Source organism: Vespa velutina, chromosome 12, assembly GCF_912470025.1.
Source record: "Vespa velutina chromosome 12, iVesVel2.1, whole genome shotgun sequence".
NCBI classification, from domain to species: domain Eukaryota; kingdom Metazoa; phylum Arthropoda; class Insecta; order Hymenoptera; family Vespidae; genus Vespa; species Vespa velutina.
The window spans coordinates 4,431,310-4,456,291 of record NC_062199.1 but is presented as its reverse complement, the minus strand read 5'-3'; the positions used below and the strand labels follow the sequence as shown (position 1 = coordinate 4,456,291).

At 28.2% G+C, this 24,982-nt stretch overlaps 1 protein-coding gene across 2 annotated transcripts in view; it reads right to left on the bottom strand.

Annotated features, from left to right (window-relative positions):
- Positions 1-4,927: 4,927 nt before the first annotated feature.
- The window catches only part of LOC124953372 (beta-1-syntrophin), a 544,606-nt gene continuing 524,551 nt past the window's right edge, over positions 4,928-24,982 (bottom strand). For both annotated transcript variants that reach the window (XM_047504641.1, XM_047504642.1), the window contains exons 6-8: positions 12,293-12,510; positions 6,857-7,074; positions 4,928-6,086 (exon numbers count right to left, since the gene is read on the bottom strand). In XM_047504641.1, the coding sequence (XP_047360597.1) occupies positions 5,994-6,086; positions 6,857-7,074; positions 12,293-12,510 (529 nt within the window). In that variant the 3' untranslated portion in view covers positions 4,928-5,993. The remainder of the gene's footprint in view (positions 6,087-6,856; positions 7,075-12,292; positions 12,511-24,982) is intronic.

Genomic DNA, 24,982 nt, shown 5'->3' with positions numbered 1-24,982 from the left:
TACCATTGCGTTTATTTCCGTTTCTTTTCTTTTGTATTTATTTATTTATTTATTATTCTTTTTTTTTTCTCATTTTTTTCCTTTTTCATTTTTTTTCTTTTTTTATCTTTACTTTATTTCACCCCTATATTATTCCTGTTTTCGTTCGTTTATTCATTTAAATTTATCTCGTCTAGGTTGTCCAACATTCTCACGTTGTTCGTCGAAATTATTCGTCGTACCTATTTTCTATTTTCTTTTTTTTTTCGTTTTTTTTTTTTTTTTGTTTACTCTCACGTTCCTTTTTTCTCCTGTTATTTTTTCTTCTCCCCCGTAAATTTTTTCTGGCGAAAAAAAAAAGAAAGAAACGCGCACGATGAATCCATTTATTTATTTTGTCTTCATCTTCTTTTTTTCTTCGTATATTTCTTTCTTCTTTGCCCATTTCTTTTCATTCTCGTTATTATTAATAATTCATCGTGCAAACGATCTATTTACATATCAACGGTAAAAGCGATTTTTTTTTTTCCGTACGAAACGGTCGTCGTTCGATCATATCTTATTGTTTTTTTTTTCTTCTTCTTCAGTACCGACGTATCTGAACTCGAGAGAGATCTTTTTTCTCTTTTTTTTTTTCTATATTACGATTATTATTATTATTATTATTATTATTATTATTATTATTATTATTATTATTAGTATTATTATTAGCGTTATTATTATTAGCGTTATTATTATTATTATTATTATTATAATTATAATTATAATTATTATTATTAGTATTATTATTATTATTATAATTATTATAATTATTATTATTATTATTATTATTATTATTATTATTATTATTATTCTTATAATTATTATTATTTTCATTTTCTATTCTGGAAGATGACATACGGGCACGATATATGTATGTATCGATAATGACACGTTGTGGCTTCTCTTCTTTCCCACTCGGTTCTTATTTTCTTTTTTTTTTTTTCCTTTTTTCTATTCTCATTATTTTTTCGTTGATATGTCTACTTAAATCTCAAAATTTTATTTCATATCGTAGACGTACACACACATACATGCATACGCATATACATACATACACTCATACATACATATATGCACACATACATATTCGTTTTATTTTTTCATATAAGCACGCACACATTTGCATATTTCTATAACAATTTTCGACGAAAGAGGAACCACTCCTATGTGTACGTATCCCTTCTCTCTTTTTTTCTTTTTTTTTCTAATTTACAGAATAAAATTAAAACTACAATAACATTAAATTATAAACTAATAATAATAACAACAACAATAATAATAATAATAATTGTTATAATTATAATTATAATTATAATAATAGCAATCGTAATAATAATAATAATAATAATAATAATAATAATAATAATAATAATAATAATAATAATAATTATTATTATACTATTATTATAATATTTTCGACGATCATTTATTAAGGTATCGCAGAATAAAATGAAAGAGAAAGGAAAGAAAAAAAAGAAAAAGAAAAAAAAGAGAAAACAAGGGGAATAAAAACAGAAAGGAAAGAAAAGAAAATAAATAGAGAAGTTTCACCTTTACATCGATCTAGTTTTCATTCGTTAATTAATTAAATAATTAATTAAATAATTAATTAATTAATTAATTAATTAATTCGTTACTAATTACCAGACTCACTTGTACTGTAAGAATTACGACTGATTTTTCTCTCGACTGAATCGATCTCTTACTTTTCTCTACTTCGATGATCGATTTTCTTTTTTCTTCCTTTTTCTTATCAGTCAAAGTGGTTCCTGGGTTTTAATTGATAATTATGGATAGAATAGGAGAAGAAACAGGAGCAGAACGGGTGGAGGTAAAGGGAAAGGGAGTACACGACGAAAGGAAAAGAAGAGTCGCTCACAAGAGGAGGCGTTTTTGCTACTAATGCACACCGATCTTCTCTTGGCATCTTAAATTTAAATGCGTTTTTAATTAAATACGAATCGTATAAAACAGCTACGAAGAAGACGTGCCGGCTTAGTCTCGTCTCTTTTCTCTCTTTCTATCTTTTTCTTTTTTCTTTTTATTATTTTTTTTTTTTCTTCATTTTTTCTTGTTACGCACTTTGTAATTATTTATTTGGTTTTCCTTTTCTTCTTCTTTCTTCTCGAGATTAAAAATCAGAAATGAAACTGTGTATAAACCAAAAAGAAACAGTTTGTTAATCGATAAAAAGAAATTTATTTTATTTTAAATTTATTTAATTCGATAATAAAAAAAAAAGTTGATTTAATTAACAAAGTTCAAACTATTTACTAGTGATAATCGTATTTATTCTTATTAACACAAAAATTATCTAATTTTTTAATCTTACGCTGTACGTCTATTACTTGAAAAGGAAACAAAAAAAAAAAAGAAAACGCAAAATAAATACATATTTTTTCATAATTTAATAATTGTATAATTATATTAAATTACTTGATTATAATTTAATATATATTAATATCATTTCATTAAAATTTGATTATTAATTTCATAGGATTGATTTTACAATTGAAATATAATTATATCATTATAAAATAATAATAATAATAACAATATTGAGATGTTTTATTTTTATTATTTTTTATTTTTAATACGAGGTTAGAAATAAAATTCCACTAAGTATATGTGTATATATATATATATATATATATATATATATATATATATATACATATACAACAATAAATCTGAAAGTAAGGCAAATGGTTGATATGATTTAAAATGGTGGCTGGAGAGTTTAGATAGAATGGGTAGGAGAAACCGAAAATGTTATCGTTTTGAAAAGATAAAAGTTCTGCCTCGAATGTTCTCATATAAATATCGTTTTACCGAAACGGAACACGTTATCTTGAAGAAGAAAAAGTTTTTGTCTTGACGTCCTTCCACCCACGTGAAAGGAGATCAACGAAGAAGTAAACTCTTTAAATCCTCCCAAGATGTTTGAGAACTTCGCGTACACACAATTCTTGAACTTTCTCCTTCCACGAGGAATCAAGACTTGTCTTTTCCTATTCTTCGACGATCCTTTATATCTTTCTTCTATTATTTCGTTCCTTCATTCGATATATACATATATATGTATATATACTATTCCATATAATCGATAATACATAAGGATGTTTAAATATGACCGAATGAAAATTGACAATGATTTTATATGAAAACAATTAGCCGAAATTGTATATTATGATTTTCCTTTTTTTTTTTGTGAGAGGATTTGCTTTCGAGAAAAAAGAAAAAATATAGAGAAAGAAAAATTATCATTAATTATCCTATAATATAAATTTGAACCATGACACTGAAATAATTATGCGATATTGTAGAATAAATTATTCCATTTTCTTTGTTTTTTCCTTTAAAGGTTTCGTTTTTAAAAGTAAAATTGATTTATCCCATATATCACGAGATTTTGATAATTTTATAAGGATTTAAAATTATTACAACTAATCATATTTGCATTTCATTGAAATTAAAAAATACAGGATGAATGATATATAAAGGATAAATTCATAAAAAGGAAAACAAAAATAGAAAAGAAAAGAAAGGATAAGAATAAACAGAAAAATGTTAATTGTTATATTTTATCATATTTTTATTAAAAAAAATAATATGTTTATCATCGCACATATATATATATATATATATATATATATATATATATATTACATTGTATTATATGTAAATTATAGTTTATTTGTTTAATGTTTTATCAAGAAGTATTTTATTTTATAAAAAAAAAAATAATGCATTAAAATCATGAAAAAGAAATTTTATTTTTAAATGTATATAAAAGTTAATCATTAATATTTGCCAATATTATTTATTAATTATACAAAAAATTTGTCAAATTAATACATATATATTATATACATATTGTATTCTTAAATTAAATTATATGAAATTGATAAAATATAATCCGATATATTTGATAAATAAATATGAACGTGTGAGTAACTTTCATTGATATTAAAAATTAGGATACTAATTAAAAACGAATTTCCTTAAAAAACAAATTCCCGGCGAAAAAGAGAATCTATTTCCAAATTTCAAGTAACTCTTTCTATTTTACATACTGATAATCCTATATATATATATATATATGTATATATCATCTCGAGAAGAATCAAATTCATATATGAATTCGGAAATCGACAAAAAAAAAAGTCAGAGATCGACGGATTAGCCGGCACGTTTTTTTTCTTTCGAAACGACATTTAACCCCTTCGTCGATTGAGTCACAATTTCAATTTTAATGATTCTAACTTGACAAGATCAATTAATTATATGTGTATGTATGTGTATGCGTGAAAGGGAGAGGGAGAGAAAAAGAGAGAAAGAGAAAGAGAGAGAGAAATAATCTTATCTCTTCGATTAACTTCCCCCACCACCCTTTTTTTATCAAGTTCGTTACGACGATCTCGAATCCGGGAAAAAGAAAAAAAAAAAAAAAAAAAAAAATACAAAATACAAAATAAAGCTAACAAAACCGACGAAGGTGTTAAAACTTTCTAAAATCGTTTCACTAAAATCTGCATCCATGTTATCATTTGTTACTCCTTATCTTTATCTCGAAAACGAGAGAACGCTATTAACAAAAGTGCATAGCGCACGACGAGAACGTTTACGATAATAATCGTCTCGACTTTTTATTTCTTTTTTTTTTCCTTTTTTTTTCTTTTTTTTTTTTTTTTTTTTAAATTACAAAAATCAAGAACGAAAAATCCATTCATTATCGGCATCGGATAAGATTCGCGTCTTAAAATAACACGAGACAAATGGGATTTTCGATTAATATCATCGTTTATCATTATCGTTATCATTATTAATATCATTACTATTATTATTAATTTATTTCTTTATTTATTTACTTATTTATTTATTTATTATAATTTTCTCTCCCTTTCTCTCCCTCTCTCTCTCTCTCTCTTTCTCTTTCTTTCTTTCTCTGTTTCTATCGGTATAAGTATTATTTTTCTTTTGAATGAATTAAACTCGCTCGTTTAAACCGAGTTTTGTTTTGATGTTTTCTTTATTTTTTAATCGTTTTATTTTCTTCTTCTTCATCTTCTTCTTCTTCTTCCTTTAAGACGCTCTTCTTTTTTCTTTTTCCCCTCTCCCTCTTTCTCTTTTCTTTTATTTTTTCTTATTTTTCTTTTCTTGATATCCTCGTTACAATCGTCAATTTTAGTTATCTTACTTCTTATCGTTAGGTAGATAGGTTATTTAGTTAGTTAGGCGCGTTTAGAAGTGACCGAGGACGAGGACATTTCTTTTTTTTTTGTTTCTGTTTTTGTTTTTTTTTCGAACAGAAAAAATTCATCGTCAATGTCCTCGATCATCGTATTTTTTTTTCTTTTTCTTCCTTCTTCCTTTTTTTTTTTTCTTTTAATCTATCCGTCTCTTTTATCTTTCTTTTTTTCTTCTTTTATTTCTTTTGTTTTTTTTTTTTTATTTCGTTCTCCTGCATCATCTACCATTACCACCATCACCACCACCACCATCACCACCATCAACAACAACAACACAACAACATCTTTTGTTATTTTTCTCATCGATATAATCTTCATCCTTATATTTCATGTCTTTTTTACGATCGCGTGGATGGTTTCAAAACGATTATATACTTCTCGCTCTCTCGTATTATCGAGGACAGAACGAAGCGAAAGAATTTTTCTTTTCTTTTATCTGTCTTTAATTTATTAATATTGTTTTTAATTTGTAAATGTTAATTAATAAATATTGTTTCATACACTTTGCAAAGTATTTTAACAGTTGAAATTAGTTTATTTTTTTTAATTTTTGATTTCGTTAAATTTCATTCGTAACTTCGTTCTCTCTCTCTCTCTCTCTCTCTCTCTCCCTCTCTTTCTTTCCCATGTTTCGATCGTTCAATGAAGAAATACACTAGTAACGGATCTGGTGGTGTGGGGTGGCAGGTCGGGGGCCTCAGCCGGGGCCCCCTCGTACCCCTATGCGCTCAGTCCCATTCGATGAATCTTCGCCGATAGAAAATTGTGAAGAACGAAGACAATTGGTTTCGGACAACTTTCTAAATCCAATTCCTGCGGAAATGAAGATCTTTATTAATTTACATCTTTTCTTTCTTTTGCTTTTTTTGGTTCTTTTTTTCGTTTTTTTTTACTTTTCTTTTCTATTCTTTTCGATAAAATTATACTACATTATTTGTCATAACATAATTAGTCAGTATAATGCAATGATATTTTGTTATATATACATAATGTTACTATATAAAATCTAATTAGTATCTTATTTTCTTGTTTTATAATTTAATAATTAAATTGTACGATAGAAATATATAATAGAATTTCTCGAAAACGATAACGTAATAAAATTTTATTATGGTCCAAGGACTTTTCTTTTTTTGAAAATTTTCGTTAAAGCTAATTTTTCCTTGAAGTCTAATTCTCCATTTTTTTAATCATTTCTTATAATATCGAATAAGAATAAAGAATAGTCTTTGAATTTTTAGCGTTGTAAAAAAAAAAAAAAAAAGAAAAAAGAGAGAAAAACAAAAAAATTCAATGACATTGAAAAACGTGTACGAATCTGACTTTGATAAAATCGACAATATTTTTGTTTTTACAAATGAAATAGCTTTGAAAATTTTTATTTCTTTCGTGTCAATTATAACTTTTAATTGAAATTAAAAAAAGAAAAATAAAAAGAAAAAAGTATTTTAATAAAAACAATTGAAAATTTTTAAGAGACCTTTGGGGGGATTGGGGGGGCGGGGAGGGCGCAAGGCGTGGGGAGAAGAGAGCGAGAGGTTAGTGGTTATAAATTTTGATTGATTAGAAAAAAAAATACTCACAAATTCTCCATCCTCGCCGCCAAAATCGAGCCAGAGTAAGCGTGCGCCATCGTCGGCAGACATTTTCAGTTTGTCGAAGGATCTCTTCCAAAGGGGAGTCGGTGGTGATCCAGGACTAACGCCATTTCCAACGACGCCCCTTGTCCCTGTAGCGTACAGCGAGAATCCCTCTTCGTGATTGACGACCAACTGGCAGGCTTTACCCTGCCACGTGCATCCTGCAGAACAAAAAGAAAAGAGAAAAAAGATGAGAGGGAGAGAGAGAGAAAAGCAAAAAAAAAAAAAAAAGAAAAAAAAAACGATTCGGAAATTCGTTCAGGTTCGAACAGGTTCCTCCATCGTGATTTAAAGGATTCCCAATATTTTTCGATCACTTCGGAACAAATTGTTAAAAAAAAACCAAAAAAGGAGTAAAAATCGTTCGTAGATTTGTCTTATTAATTATTTGTATCACATAACTCATCGACGTAATGTTAATCAATAAGAAATTAATTCTTAATTATTTTTCACCTTTGTCATTGATATATTTTTATTTTCGTGTTTTTCTTTTCTTTTTATTAGAATTTAATGTTATATTTTTAAAAGATTAGCACTGTATTTATTTATTTAGAAAAATTAATATTTTGATTATTTTTTATTCGAATATTGAATATTTCTTATTATATATTATATATAGATTATTTTTACTTTCGTTAGGATTTACAGTCAAATTTTTAATCCCTTGTATTCATTTATTTATAAAATTAATTTTTTCTTTTTATTTTTAGTTATTTCCGTTTCAATTTTTGATATTTCTAATTATATTTTGATTATTTCTATTTTTGTTAAAGCTTACAATCACGCTTTTAACGCATCGTATTAATTAATTTGTAAATATTCACTTATTGATTATCTCTATTTTAACTTCAGATATATTTTTCTAATTATTTTTGTTTAATTATCTCTATTTTTGTTAAACAAATTTCTAATAAAATAAACTAATTATAGAATATTTTAATCGTAACATGATGTAATTGTATTTTGTAAATTAAAAAAAAAAAAAAAAATAAATTAAATATAAAAAATAAACGACAAAATAATATAAAATATTAAATTATAAATTATAATGAATACGTTATATAGTAAACGAAAAGAAAAAAAAAAAAAGAAGAAAACATTTCTTATTGGACTCATCGGAAAAAATAAAAGTAAGTTTATATTTAAAGCATCATCCTCTTATTCTGATGGTTATATCATGCGAACGAGACTTGTCATTTTCACTCAAGGGATTAAGAGACTATACAGTTCGGAATGGGTTATTCGTGTTATTCGTATAAACATGTATATGTGTCTATGTTTGTTGGCAATTTGGAAAGAGGAAATCTCAGTTTCAGGCAAACTCAATTTCAGGATGTTGAACATAACAGTTCGAATATATGTATCTGTGTCAGTAAATATAGTTTGTATATTAACATCCATTCAATCCTTTATTGATCTTAACATTTATTTTTATTTCTTTTATATTTAATTTTCCTAATTTGGAAATAATCAAATTTGCAAAGAACAAAACTAATTTTTAATTTGTTTTTTTTTGTTTTTTTTTTTCTTTTTTAAATAATTATTATCACGATAATTATCAAATAAAAAATTTGAAATTCATCACTTTTGAAATCTTACTTTTTAAATCCATTTTTTATTCTATTTTTATTTCTCATTGTACGTAATCATCGTAATTATAAAATAACAAATTAACAATATCAACTTTCAGTTTTAATCTAATCTAACATTTTTAATAATAATTATTATTGCAATAATTATCAAAGAAAATATTTAATGTCTGCCATATTTGCGATTCTTATGATTGAATATTTATATAATTTTCAATACATTAATACTATCATAATACGTATCAAAATGCTTGTTTATTTAAAATAAAAATTAATATGACTCAAACACAATACAGATTTATTAACATTATCATAATTAATAAAGAAATTCCTGTCTATTTAAAATAAAAATTAATACAACCCGATCACTATGTAGATTATTAAAAACTATTATAATAGTTATCGAAATTTATGTCTATTTAAAATAACAAAAAAATTAGTATAAACAATCGTTATATATACTATTATACACGAATCCATAATTGTTATAGAAATCAGTTGTTTATTCAAAATAAAAATGAATCCACCCAATCATCGTATAAACGTATCATTAATCCTATCATAATTAACATCGAAATTTTTGCTCATTGAAAATATAAAAAGTATTTTAATTAATCATTATCCACTGCTTGGCTTAATAACTACATCTATCCAATTACACATTTCTTTTATTTCACGTTCTAAAACGTTCCAAAATATAATACGTACAATGAAATCAACGGTGAAGTGGAAAATCCATGGAAAAGTTTTCCTGGCAATAACATGCATGTACGTACACAACCTCAACGATTTTACGACTCTTTATCGTTCTCTTTCCCTACTTCTCTCTCTCTCTCTCTCTCTCTCTCTCTCTCTCTCTCTCTTCTTCTTCTTCTACTTCTCTTCACAACACCACCCCCTCCCCCCGAATCCCTTCCACCTATTCTTTTTCTCTCTTTTTTTATTCTCACGAGGGTAGAGTTTATGATCGATGGATTCGACGAGTGGCGAACAAAAAGGCTCCTGCGAAACGGGCATCCATCTCGATTTATTATTGCCGTTCATCGTCGAACGAAAAGAAATTAAAATTCATCGAAGCGAACGGTTTGGAATCGTCGAGGACATCCTAGGAGGACGATTCTTTCGCAAAGAGGACAGAGAACGTGATAAGCGCGACGAATAAATAAAGAAAGAAAAAAAAAAAAAAAAAAAAAAAAAAAAAAAAAAAAAAGAGAGAAAAGTGAAAAAAGAGAAAAAAAAAGAAAAAAGAGGAAAAAAAAGAAGAAAAATGTGAAAGAAAAAGAATAGATTGACTTCATCGTTTCGTCCTTTCTATTTTTTTCTTTCTTTTTTTTCTTCCTTCCTTTTTTTTTCTTTCTTTCTTTCTTTCTTTCTTTCTTTTTTCTTTCTTTTCTTTTACCTCTTTCCCTCGTTTTGTTTCCCTCCAATACCCTCATCCCCTTTTCTACTCTTTTTATTGGATTTATTTACAGGATTTCGAGTCTCTTCTTCGATTTATTTATTTCGATCTATCGTACTACGGATATCCGACTACATTTGCATAGTTTTATCATTCGTTCGTTTCTTTTTTATCATTGAATTGTCTCCTTGGAGAAAGAGAGAGAGAGTGAGAGAGAAATGTATTAAATTCTTTTCGCTTTTTTTTTTTAATATTATACGCTACTATCCTTCAACCATTATTTCCAAAAAAAAAAGAATAAGGAAAGCATCGATGGAATGTTTGCTAATTAAGAATTGGAGCAGAGGAAGAAAATACTCGTATGTTTGCAAGAGATATGTGAAAATGAGAACACGTGATATCATGTTTATTTCAAATGAATTTTTGTTTGCGGATTTACGTTGAATCTGTGGATAAGCTGTAGCAATGATTAAAGAGTCGGAAAAGCAGATATTATTACAGAAGGAAGAAAAAATAAAGAAAAAGGAAATAGACAAAAAAGAGATAAACATATAAAGAAATAAACAAACGAACAAAAATAACAAGGAAAAGTATTATCAATTCTTAAAACAATTAAATATTAATTTTAATTAATTATAAATTATATAAATTATTTATAATATTTTGTATATGTATATATTATACATTTTTTCTTTCTTTTTAATTTAAACGTTTTAAATATTTACATAACTTAATACCATCTATTTACATCTGTTCATATGAAGTGAGTCACGTTTCTAATTAAAAATTGTTATTTAATCCACTCTTTCTTTTCATATATATATATATATATATATATATATATATATATATATATATATATATATATATATAATTCTATAATCGATAATAGATACATATTATATATATTTTTTATTTATAACAACATATACAATATCTATATATCTACATAATATATGTTATTATATTATATTAAGATTTCAAACTAATTTTGAACATTTAAATAAAAAACAAAATTTATATATTATATATATGTATATAATATACTTATATATATATATATATATATATATATATATATAAATTTTACTTCGAATAGATACATGTATATATGTATTTGTGTAAACCGTTCACGTATAATACATATTGTAATTTGTAAGAATTAATTATACAGAAAAATTTATTGGCGCATGCGCGCTATCTATGAAAAATTTAGTTATCGTTCGATAAAATTTATTTAGTCATAACGATAGAACGAACGCTTTCATTCCTCTCAGTTTTATTGTTTATCTCGTTCAACGAGGCGAATTCGATTAATTGAAACGACCGACCATTTTGTGCGATGCGTTAAATGTTCCCACGGAATCTTGTATTTCGTGTAGGTACATGCACGAGATAATAATGCATTAATCCTTCATATCCGATTAAGATTTCGAAACGCTCACGAAATGTTCAAGTACTATATAAATTGATGTATTAAGTTCATTAAAGTCTAAAATCATTTGATCCAGATAAATATAATATCGGTACGTTCGAAATAAAGCATTAAATATTTTTATTTCTGAAATTAGAATATGCCAAAAACAAAAAAAAATTGTTTGAAGATGGAATCATTCGATTTCGAGTTGGAAATATTATGATATTCATTATCTTTTAATAAATAATATAATATATTTATTATTAATAAAAAATTTATATTACTTAATAATAATTAACTTGTTCATTAATCAATTAATTGACTAATTTATTTATTTTTTAATAAAAAAAAGTTAGATACTAAGTAATTAAAAAATTGCTTTTTATTTTACTTCAATTTTTTTCAAGACGTTTAACGAAATATCTCGCAGCGTTTCATTAAGAGTGTTATAAAAAAGATAGAAAAAAAAAATATTACAATTTTTAGGAGCAATAATTATGCAATCGTCGATGGTTCGAAAATTTTTTAGATTTAGTTTATGACTTCTAATATTAACGTTCATCTTAAATATGTAAAAATTTGACCTTGAAATAGTTCATTAAAAACAAAATAATTGCCATGAAAACATTACTCATCTTGAAATCACATAACTCTTGTACGAACAAATTTTTTTTAAAAACATCATATTTCCGAGATAAACATTCGCATTATCTCAAATACCCAGCACAAACATATACATATAATTATTTAAGATATTTAATAATAACAAAGAAAAAAGGATATTAAAATGGCCATGAAATAATTTTCATGAGAATATATTATTATAGGATTATTTTATATCGTTAAAAATTATCGAAAATTTCTAATAATATTAATAAAAATAAAATTCTATTTAATTGTATTTAATTGAGATTAAGATAAATTATAAAAATGAAATTATTAAAAGATAACGTAATTGAGTAAGGGTTACTTACGAACGGTATATTCACGCAACGATGCGGCTGCGGCATGACATCCCTGAACGATCGCCCTTGCCCAAGCTGCCAGATCCCTTCGTGTTTCAGCTCGCAGATGATGCGTTACGACGCCGTCGATCGTACCAACGCGAACCGCGAACGTGGCACCGTGCTGCGTCAATCCACCGCTACTACTCGCCGCTGCCTCATTTTGTCTTGTCGGTGATGAAACCAATCTGTCAAATTATGTACGGTAATCAAAAGTTAAACGAGCCCCTTTATACAAACCTGTCTAACGTACATTATTCCACAATTATATTAACCTCCTTTAACTTATTTATACTAAAAATTATCAAAAAATAAAAAGAAAATATATATATATATTTATATACACATTTATCCTTTAATATATTATAATATAATATCGTTAAAAAAAATATATTTATTTATTTATTTATTTATCTCTTAATATACATATATGTATATATATATATATATATACACATACATTCATCCCTTGATATATACATATATCGAGGAAAATATAATATCGTATTACAATTGAATTATTTATAATTAAAAAAAAAAAAAAAATAAACAATTTATCATATACTTTAGATTATATATACTTTTGTTGTCTTCAAGGAATTTATAATTAAATATATAATTGTAATTAAACGTTAATTATAAATGCAACAACGTATGAAAAATAATTGAATTTGTTTTTGATTCGTTCTAGTATTTTGTACGATCTTAAAATGTATTAAATTTTTGAGATGAACAATTCAATTTATCAGAGTGATAGGTAAACATTTTTAAATGAATTTTCTTTTTGTACAATAATGTATATATAGAATTATGGATTATAATGTATATTTAATTTTACTATTAAATAAATACATTTGTGTACTACATTTTTTTATTATAAAATTTCGAAATTCTTAATAATAAATATACACTTAGTCATATTTTTCATTACATTAATGAAGCATAAAAAAAAAAGAAATTTTCTAGAAAAACCTACTTTACAAAGCTGGTGAATTTTTATTTTTGCAGAAGATTGAAGTATTTTTTTTGCAGAAGATTGAATTTTAAATTATTGTTACAAAAACTATAAGTAAAATGCAAGTTATATTAATACAAACATTATTACATTCGTCGGTAGATCGAATTGACGAATAATTTTTATTTATTCACTTATTTTATTCTTATCATTTCATTCATTACATTATCTCGCGTAAAAGTTTGCGCAATTTTTCAAAAAAAAAAAAAAAAAATAAATAAATAAAAATAAAAATAAAAAAAAAAGAAAGCAAAAGAAGAAGAGAAACGTTGCAACTATTGCAAATGCGTAGCGTAAGTCGATAAAAATTTTGATTTTTTTTTTCTCATGAAAGACGACTGACGACGACGACGACGACGACGACGACGACGACGACGACGACATTGAAAAAGACGAGGACGACAACATACAGAGACATGAATTACGAGGATGATATCGAATATGCTTGAAGAAACCAGCCGCGAGTAAATATTTCAAGTTAGAGCAGCCTCCTCGAGTGAGTCGTTCTTTAAGCAGACAAGCGAAAAAGAACGCGAAAGTTGTCCCCTGGAGGCCGTCAGAAGTGAATGGAAACGAAGATTGAAGATTCCACGGAGACATTGGGCCACGACGAATACATACGTACGTACATATATACGTGTATACACACATACATACATATATATATATATATATATATATGTATGTATGTATATATATACATACGTAACGTACGTAGATACGTTGACGCTACGGACATTGAAAACTTTCAAAAACGTTGCCACCGTTTATCGCCCTACAAACTCACCCTCCCTCGACCTCCTCTCCCTTTCGACTCCTCATTCCTTCGAGTCCTCGCCAACCTTACTCGTCCCCCCTTTCTATTTTCCCTCTTTTCTTCGAACGTGGCACCTTCCAACGTTGAATCTTTCTCGACGATTTACGCTGACGATTCTTTTTCCGATTCTAGTTCGACGCTGCTAAATCGTTCCTTCTGTTCTTCGATCGTAAAATCCTCGAGATTTTATTACGTCCAAGATGGATTCTCGATTGGCAAGGGAAGATTTCTCTCTCTCTCTCTCTCTCTCTCTCTCTCTCTCTATATATATATATATATATATATATATATATATATATATATATTCCATCCCCTCCTCCCTCCCTATCTTTTCCTTTTTTTCTGCTTTCCCTCCACACCCCCACCGACCCCCTCATCGTTCCAACGTATAACGTAAGACGTATGTAGATTATTCGAAATATATTTATTTTGAATTCGTTCGACTTATATCATAAGCTATATGACTTATCGATTTTTGTTATATTACATTTGATATTTTTTTATTTATAACAACAGTTATCGGAATAATTAATAACGATAAAACGCGACGTATCGTACTATTTAAAATAAAAACAATTTAATAAATTATACGTATATATATATATATATACATTCTTGTTGACGCACACGTGCGTCTCTTCATTGTTCACGGTACTTTCTCTTAAGGATCATATAATACCATTGGAAATAGGTATCCTTGGGAACCTATTGACTATTGGCTAACAAAACGCAATAGATAAAAAACACATGGCCACCTTTGTCTAGGCTTAGGCATTCTTAGTAAAGTATCTGGGTTTCGATAATATGTCAGCACAGCCAATAAATAAATAGTAAAAGTAGAAGCCTAGGCTCAATAAGCTAAGGGTTGTTTATCGCCTAGCCTTGAAATACCCATTGACAACTCTATAATCTATAAGAGCACTAGAACAAAAGGGCACACATGGAATGTTTAAACATTCCAACGAATTATACACGACCAATAGGCATTTATTCTTTCCTTTTCCATAGATCAAACTTCGCCCATTTACCAATCTCATTTAACTTTACGTGGATAGTTTAAAATACGTCAAAAGGCAGTCAAATTATAGCTTTCAGACTCACAACATTTAAGGAGTTAAGTTACATCTTTCAGATTCACAAAGTCTAAGCTCTCAATCCTCCTTCAGAATCAACCAGTACAATTAACTAAACATCATACATGAGACACACAAACAATTGTTACTCATCTGATCAAATACACGGTGAGATTTACATAGTGTGCATCATTTAATATCGCCCGTTCATTTCTCATGGGATCTTTTAAAAGAACGCGCGTTCTCCCATTAATTTGCGGGAACGCGGCGAGGGATATTTTGCTGACGGCCTACAACGATATCCTAGCCGCCCTTATTCATCGCGACTAGTGAGTTTATAGCTCGGACGACAAGGACGAGACGGAGGACATTTCCTCCGTGCGAATCGACTGTTATCGCTGGTCTGGTGCGAAAAGCGCATTTTAAAAATATTCTCATCAATCAATCAAGAATTATATATCTATTAAATATTTATAAAGAAAGACTGAGGTCTCGAAAAAAATATATTAATCCCTTATCTTACGATTTATTTTAAACCGAATCTGCTTACCGAATAATAATATTGCTAATAAATTTTCAATTCTCTTGATAATTTGTATTAAATAGATAATCTGTTTATACAAATCGATATAAAGTTATTAAAAAAAAAAAAAAAAAATATGACAATTAAACGCTATAACTCGTTAAATATTTAAAGTCAATTTTATGAATACAGAAAATTCACGCTCGTCATTTCCATTCAACGTTGGAATGGGGGTGACGAAAGGATTGTCAATGTGATCGTTAAAACGAATTAATAAGCAATTTAGTCGAAACTTTATTAAGTAGTAAAATCTACACCAGTTGAAATATCATCTTGAAATCGATTAAAAGGACTCTTAAAGAGAGAGAGATGGAAAGAGAAAGAGAGAGAGAGAGACAGAATGAGAGAGATCTAAAGTATATGAGAAAGCACATATATACATGCATATGTATATACATATATATATATATATATAAATACACTTATACATACATATGTGTAAGTATCAAAATGCCACAACCGTGCTGTTCGAAACATTCGAGGAAATGCTTCCGACGTTTCTATGCCTCGACATTCTAGAATTTGGTAACATTTAAGCAACCCTGTCGGAGAATGTTCTTCGACGAGCCTCTTTCCACCACCATCTCTATCCTCCCCATCCCCTTCACCATTCCAAGCACCGTCCCACTTTTTTATCACTCGTTTCAAGCCAAAGAGTAAATTGAGGAGGATTCGGTAACGTCTTCTGTGTAATGCTGTAAAGGAAAAAATTGGCAGAGAGGGGGAATGTGAGGATAAGGTAGGGTTGGGTGGTATAGAGATAGGTAGGGAAGGTGGGAGGGAAGGATCGGACTGATGTGCGAGCATGAGTTGAATTAAAGTGCGATATTCGATCAACGTGATTGATAGCTACATTATACGGATACATCGCAGCTTCGTCGTTCGATAAAATCGACCGACATGTGATATTTCCTGTGACGCTTAAATGCCTAAAATCCGAAACGATAGCTTCGCTCTCGAGATTTTAATCAAGCATTTCCGCAATCGGACAATTTTGACCATCCTGTTATAACGAAACGATTACAGTATATAAATGTTAGAGGGAGAGAGAATTGGAACTGGATTTGAGAATTTTTCAAAATATTAAACTGATGTCTATGTGATGATGGTCGGCCGATGTTAAAAGCGATACTATTTGCTTTAATCGAATAATCCATGAACAAGTTTGAATCGTTTATTGCAAATTTTTATATCATCAGAGATGACGGATATATAAAAATAAATATATAAAAATGTATTGAAATATAAATATATATAACATAAACATGTAAATATAAAGATGATCAATCAAAAAGTTATTTTTATTTCATTTTTTTTTTTTCTTTTTTCTTTTCCTTGTTATCCGTACAATTCTTATTGATTAAACTAATTAAATATTCAATTAATGTATTTTCGAATAATAATAAGTCGTATTAATTAATTAATTTTTATTACTGCAATGTGTAAGAGACAGCATTAGTACTTATTACGCATACTCGGTAAAAATTGTCTCTCGATTCTTGGAGGTCTCAACTAGATGTCATGTTTGATCTGTAGACGCGTCATAATTGCTACCAATTAATATATTTTTTACCAATGTAAACATAGTTTTGATAAAAAAAAAAAAAAAAGAAAATAACTGTCTAATGCGGCAGGAATTATGAAAAGATATATTGTACTTTGTATATTAATAATTTTTATATTTACTTTATTGACAAATCTATAAGTGAAAAAAAACTTCTCAACAGAACATTTTTTCAAACAATAAAATAAATTCGAACTCCATCGTAAAAAATAAATTTTTACCTGAGAAGAAAATCTTTCTTCTCTCTCTTTCTCTCTCTCTCTCTCTCTCTCTCTCCCTTTCCCTCTTTCTATACGATAATCGATAGTCGACGGAAAGGTGCGCGATACTATCGAAAAAGAAAAAGAACACAGGAGAAAGAGAAAAAGAGACGAACATAGACACAGACACAGAAACGGACACATACACGCATGCACGCAGACAAGAAAAAAAGAAATAAAGATAAAAAGAAATAAAGATAAAAAGGAACGAAAGAGATTGGAGGAAAAACGAAGGGGGGAAAAAAAACGAAAGAAAAAAAGAAAGAAAAAAGGAAAGAAAAAAAGTTGAAAAAAGGAAAAAAGAAAAAGATCTCTCAGTCCCCAACTTTCCCGAAATACCGAACGAGAGCAGCAGCGTCGCGTCGGTCGGAGGAGACACGGATTTATAGGGATTTCGGTGAGTCGTGACAAGGGAAAGGGGCCAACGGAAAAAAAAAACAAACAAACAAACAAACAAATAAAATAAAAGAAAAGGAGAAAAACATAAAAAAAGAAAAAGAATAAAGATAAAAAGAACACGTACGCAGAGAGGAAGAGGGGGAGTAAAAAAAGAAAGGACAAAAAGAAGAAAAAAAAGGAAGGTAGGCTAGAAAGAAGTTGGATGGGGGCCAGGCGAGGTACCAGAGAAAGAGTAAGGAGATTGTCGAGAAACAGGAAGGGAAGAAGAAGAAGAAGAAGAGGAAGAAGAAGTAAAAAAAGATATTTACAACGTTTGCAAGGGTAAAATGAAAAAAAAAACAAAAAAAAAAAATCCTGAACGAGAATATCCTGAAAATGGTAGGGAGTGAAGGGGAGGGGTTGGAAGAGAGGTGGGAGAGTGGGAATACAGAGGGATAGTCGTCGAGTTCTATTCGTCCTAACGGTCGCATTGGGCTTCGATCTGGCATCTACCAAACCCTAACCCGCCATCTCTTCTTCCCCACCCTACCCCTGTAGTTCACTATAACACAACTCACCCTTCGGACCAACCCCGAAACCAACGACAGAGAAGAGCATCGAAGCAACCCCGAGCCATTTCTCGCGTATGAATATCCGCGCGAGTTTTACGTCACGTAGCTGACGTACGAGCTCCTCCGGGTGCGATCGGGTTTCGAGCTAGCTCCCCCTGGATCCCCTAACCAATAAAGCCGTTATTCGTTCTCTTTCACCTCTCACCTCATCCCGCAACACCTACCTTCAATCTCCCACCCTTCATCTCCTATCCTCTGTCCCATGACCACCACTATCTCACCAACTCCCACCACTCACTCCAACCACCCACTACTCGCTACTTACTACCCATCCCATATACACATCCTCTTCTTCCTTCTCCTTCTTTTTTTTTATTACTCTATCTCCCTCTTTGCGATTCTTGCCATGAGAGTTGTGAGCACTCGTACAAAGCATTCTTCCGTTTCGAACTTTTTCAAATCAGGGATAAAGTAAAGTAGGGTAGGAATGGATACGGGTTACAGGTAGTAGGGAACGATGGAAAGATCGGGTGGGAGGGAGAGGGGGAGAGAGAGAAAGTGAAAAGTGGGAATGTCTTTCGGTAAGTTTCACTGGGTTTGTAAATATCTCTCATATTTTCTGCAAAGATTTGCTAATATGATACTTGTTCTTGAAATATATATATGGTATGATATGTATTAATGATTATGGATAATGTTTATACGTAAATGTAGATTAGATGAATGTAAGTGAAATGTAGATCATGTATGTATTATATATAGCAGGATAAGTTCTTTTGTATCGAATGAGTATTAATAGAGAGAAAGGGGGGGAGGGAGAGAGAGAGAGAAATAGATGGAGAAATGAATCTTTGTTAATATCTATTGTAAAATGTTATGTTCATGAAATATATAATATTAATTAATTAAAAGAGTTAATAGAAATAGAAAGAGGGAATTAATTAAGTGGATGTTAGACTCCAACTAAGGTAATGTGTCAATTTGGTAAGTATGTATTTAGGAAAACAAAAGACAAAAACAAAAATATATTGTAACATTAATTACAAAATAATTAATGACAATAATGATCATGCAAAGAAAAAATACAAACATAATTGTATTTAATGAAATAATTAAACACTAATACAAAGAAATAAAAACAATAAAAAAAAAAAGAAACGTCGAATAATCATGATTAGAATAATAATAAGGAAATAAAAAGGATTTGAAAAGTAATAGTTTTTTATTCCATAAATTTCAATATTAATTAATTATAACAATAATCCCATGGTCAAACAATAGTTATTAAAAACGTATCATTTTGTGATTATAATGAATACTATAAATTACGATTAAAATTTCTTAATTATTGTAGTAATTTAATTTTTGATAGATACAAATGCAATATTTCAACACTATTATAGCAAAAGTATTATTTTTGATAAAAATAGAAATGTGTTTTTTTTCCATAAGTCGAAAAGTAAAGAAATTTATATTACGATCTTTATTCATGTTTTTTATTATCAAACATAAGCAAATTTTATTAAAAAAATAAAAATACAAAAAACAAAATATTTACAATATTCTAAATCAATGTCACTGTATTATCACTATAACTATCTTCACAATGTCCAATATTTTGATTTTCTTCAATATCAAAATAAATTACTATCGTATCACAGTAATTCTTCATTTTTCAAACATTTCATTAAATCCTTTAAGCTTTAAGACATTTATACATACATACACATATGTACATATATATGTATAAGTGTGTGACTGTGTGTGTGTATGTGTATGTATAAAAAAAGATTATTTTTATATATAAAAAATAATTTAACGAAAAATTAACTACTATTAAAACTGTCCTCTCTCATCTTATTTTTATTCAATTTCTCCTTCTCGATTACATTTTAAGCAAAAAAAAAAAAAAAAAGAAAAAAAAACAAGAGAAAGGAAGAAAGAAAAAATCGATCGAAAGCATCGAATATAAATATACATTATTTGTATTCGCCATATTGATTTCTTTTCTCTCTTGAAGAGCATATAAAATTCACCCGTAGAATCTTATCCCTTTCGTTTTCATTAATTTTTCACCGCGTGTCGATACGAAGGATTCTGCTATCGAATAGACGACGACTATAGAGTACAAAAGAAAATAAATAAAAAAAAAGAAGGGAACCAAAAAGAAAAATAAATACAAGAAAAAAAAATGAAGAAAAAAAAAAAAGAAAGAAACAGTAGAAGAGAAAGAGGAAGTGGACGGATGGGAGGGGTAAGAAGAAGAAGAAGAAGAAGAAGAAAAAGAATTCCAGTCGGTAAATAAAGACGTTAAACGAGAATGGATGCTTCTCCGTAAGCATAAGCCGAGACTTCACGTGGCTTGGTGGTTTGGTAGTGTTGGAGGGGAATGAAGGAGGGAAGTGAGTGAGTGAGGAGTGGCTGAGGGAGTTTAAGGGGAGGGTTTATGGTATGGCATGAGGTTGCTTGTGTGCGTGAGAAACTTTTTTCCTCCGGAGTATCCTTCCTTCTCTCTGACGAGGCCGAGGAAGGAAGAACGGAAGGAAACATTTCACTGAAGATGGCCATATCACTTCCGGTTTGTCTCTTTAAAGTCAAACTTTAACGAAACTCAAGCTTTTTCGTAATTTTTCGTAGAAATGGTATAAGGCCTTTTGCGGATCCCTTCGATCGAAAATATCATCTACTTCGTGATACACTTTTCTAATCTCCTTCTCCTCCTTCTCTATTCCCCTCTCCCTCTCTCATCCTTTTCCTACAACTCTCATTCTATTACTTATATTACTGAAAAGAGAAATATATATATATATATATATATATATATATATATATATGTGTACATATTTCTCCTTTTTCAATTTCATTTGATTGGAAGGAAGAAACTGGAAATCGATTTTACTTTGATTTTTACTATTTTCAATAGTTACGTCGTGAGTGAAAATATTCAGATAAGTTAAGATCGATTAAATAAAAGGATTGTATATCTTCGATGTTGAAAAACGTTTTGATAAATTTAGAATAATCTTAATTTTTTATACAAATTCGTATAAATTCGGTTAATTCGAATTTTTAGGTAAATTACTCTCTCTTTTTTTCTCAGATAGATTATATAAATTTATTAATTTATATAATAGATATATTATTGTGTGTATGTGTGTGTGTGTGTGTGTTTGTTTGTGTGTGCGCGTTATGAACAAGAAGAATTGTAAGATCGTAAAAATTAATTATCATTAATGACAATTAATTATCAACAGTTAAACACAATTTTAAATTTGTTTAGATTTCAAGGAATATATATATATACATATATATATATATATATATATATATATATATATATATATATATGTAATATATATTTCCTCTTCTTTGTTTCTTTATTGTTTTGTTTTCTTTAATCGATATTGTATTATATCTAGAAAAAAAGATATAAAAGGTGTTCATTATAGAGGATGGGGAGAGAAGATAAATTACGTCACGTTTCGTAGATCTTTCTTAAAATTTAAAATTAAAATAGACTTAAGCCCGGTAAAACCGCGATCAATCAACTCTCGTGACTACTTGAGACCTCGTTTACAAGGTTGATTTGAAATTTGTTACTTTTCGTTGACATATCGTACGTGATTCATCCAAGTATGCAGAAATTTTTAACGATAATTCTTAACGAATGATTAATCATTTAACTCGTACGGTGTCATTTCATTATTTATCATTTTTATATTTAGATAATTATGATGAGAAATTTAAAAGAAAGAGACGGGAAAATAAATGTATGTAATATAGTTATACATTAGTACACTTTATATACGATATATAATAATAATATATTGTATAATTAAAATTATATAGAATAAATTAATTTAAGAATTTCCACTTGACAATACGGACATTAAAATTTTTTCTATGTGCTAGTCTAACTGTAATAGTAATTTTCTTTATGTATCTTTTAAGTTCTTGATATATTAATATTAATTAAATATTTTTTTTTTCATCATATATGTGAATTTTTCTTGATTAAACGTTATAAAAATTAGATATTTTAAATATGAAGATTTCTAATTTACTATTATTTCTTTAATTTTTGCTTTTTCAGAAACAACGAGTAAACAAATAAACAACAATTAAAGATTTTCTGTATAATAAATAAATAAATAAATACATACAGAAAAGTCATAAGAGAAAATAATATAAGAAAAAAAAAAATAGATAAATAAAAGTAATCTAATTATAATTATCTAATAAAAAATCGGTTCTTTTACAAAGGAAATATATTTAGAAGTCGATAAATAACCACAGCCATTTTATTTTCATCATAAATGAATATTCATATAAATAAAAAAAAAAAAAAATCTAACCATAATTATTTAATCCAAAATTTATTCCTTTTTAAAGAAAATATAATTAAAAGTCGATAAATAACCACGGCCATATTATTTTCATCTTGTTTTATTTCGAAACGCTACGTGAAAAAAATTCTTAGAAATCTCGGAGGTTGAAATTGGAGATTCGAGCATGGTATTACCACCCGCGTGTTATATTCTGTGAAGCGGACGCGTAAGCAAGTAAATATCGTGATAGGAGGTAAAACTGAGAGGAGAATTGAGAAAATCCGAAAACTCGTGAGGAAAATCTCATCTCTAAAGCACGTACGAATAGGAAACTGTCCAGTATAACCTTCGATAATAATTAATACCAGATACCTATGAGAACTTTAATTGGTTCGGTTTTATAGTTCGATTATCGAAACTTCATCTTTTCACGTCGTTTCTATATCACCTCTTTCATTTATTTTTTACTCATGTTGAAACCCACGTTGAAATTTTACTTTAAAATTCTCGGAAATTTGTTTTATCTTTATATTATTTCTAATTACGAGGAAAAAAAATTAGAAAAACAAAATAAGTTAGATACTCCTAAAACTGTAAAATAAATCAATGATTCATACAACAGAAAAGATAAGTAAATGAGGAAAGAGATAAAAATGAATATATAAATATGCTATTAATAATATTTAATTATTAATAGCATATTTATATAAAGAAGTAAAATGTGGAAGGTAAAGGAAAAGATAAAAGAAAAATTAATATAAATATAAGCATAATACGTATTCATAATACATATTAGGTTGGAAACTATGAAACGGGCGTTTTTGTTTAGTTATTTATTTTCATTCAACGCCCATTTCATAGTTTTCAACCTAATACATACAGAAAATGAAAAAAAGAGAAGGGAAATGAAATTGACGACGTAAATAAAGTGAAAAATATAAAAATGAAAAAGGAATAAAATTTGTAAATATAAAAATAAAAATAGAAATATTTAGTAATAATAATAAAAAAATAAATAAAAATAAGAAAAAATAAAAATATAAAAAAATAAAAAACAAAAAAAATATGATTCAATGGGATGATTCAATGATAAAGTAGTTTAATAACTAAAGATATTTAGTAATAATAAATAGTAATTGATAAATTACTATTTCGATATTTTCTTTGATATTTAAGATGGTCAAACGAAATAATCCATTCTCTTTCATCCTCTTTCTCTCTCTCTTTCTCTCTCTCTCTCTCTCTCTCTGTCTCTCTCTCACACACTTCTCTCTCTTTTGATAACAAAGTAACATCAGTACGTCTTTTCTCTGTTGTACTTCTCCCATTACCGCTATAAAATCTTATGCGACGAGATAAAAAAAAAAAAAAACAAAAAAGAAATTAAACGACTAGAACAGAGAGGAAAGAAATAGAATGGAAGAAGTAATAAGAAAGAACAAAAAAAAAAAAAATAACAACGAAAAAGAAAGAAAACTAAAAAGAGAGAGAGAGATGGAGAAAGATCCTGGAAGCTCTAACGTTATTTCCTACGATCGTTCGTCTTCCTCTTGATAATTTTCTTTTTCCTTCTTTTTTCTTCTCGCGAAGGGATAGGAACGTTCGATGTACCCCCGACCCCGCCCCCGCCCCCGCCTCTTCCATCCTTACAAAAAAATAAAGAAGGAAATAAAATAAAATAAAATAAAAAGAACGAAAGAAAAAGAATAAAATGAAGAAATAAAAATCGATAGCGTCCTTCGCACACAACCTCCCTTCGACATTTCTTTCTATATAATTCGAAAGTTCCAATCGTTTGTGTGTAAAAAGTGGGAGGTTAATATTGTCACGATAACGATTATCGATTATTCCAAGGATTAGTATGAAAGCTTTGCGAGTATTTAAACTCTATCTCGTAAAGAAAAAAAAAATATATATATATACACACACACATATATATATATGTATATGTGTATATATATATATATATATATGTGCTGGTAGTATCTCAGAGCAAAAGAGGAAAAAAACCTATATAACGAGTTAAAATCACTCGAACGAACTCGAATAAAACCTGAAATGAAATTAATC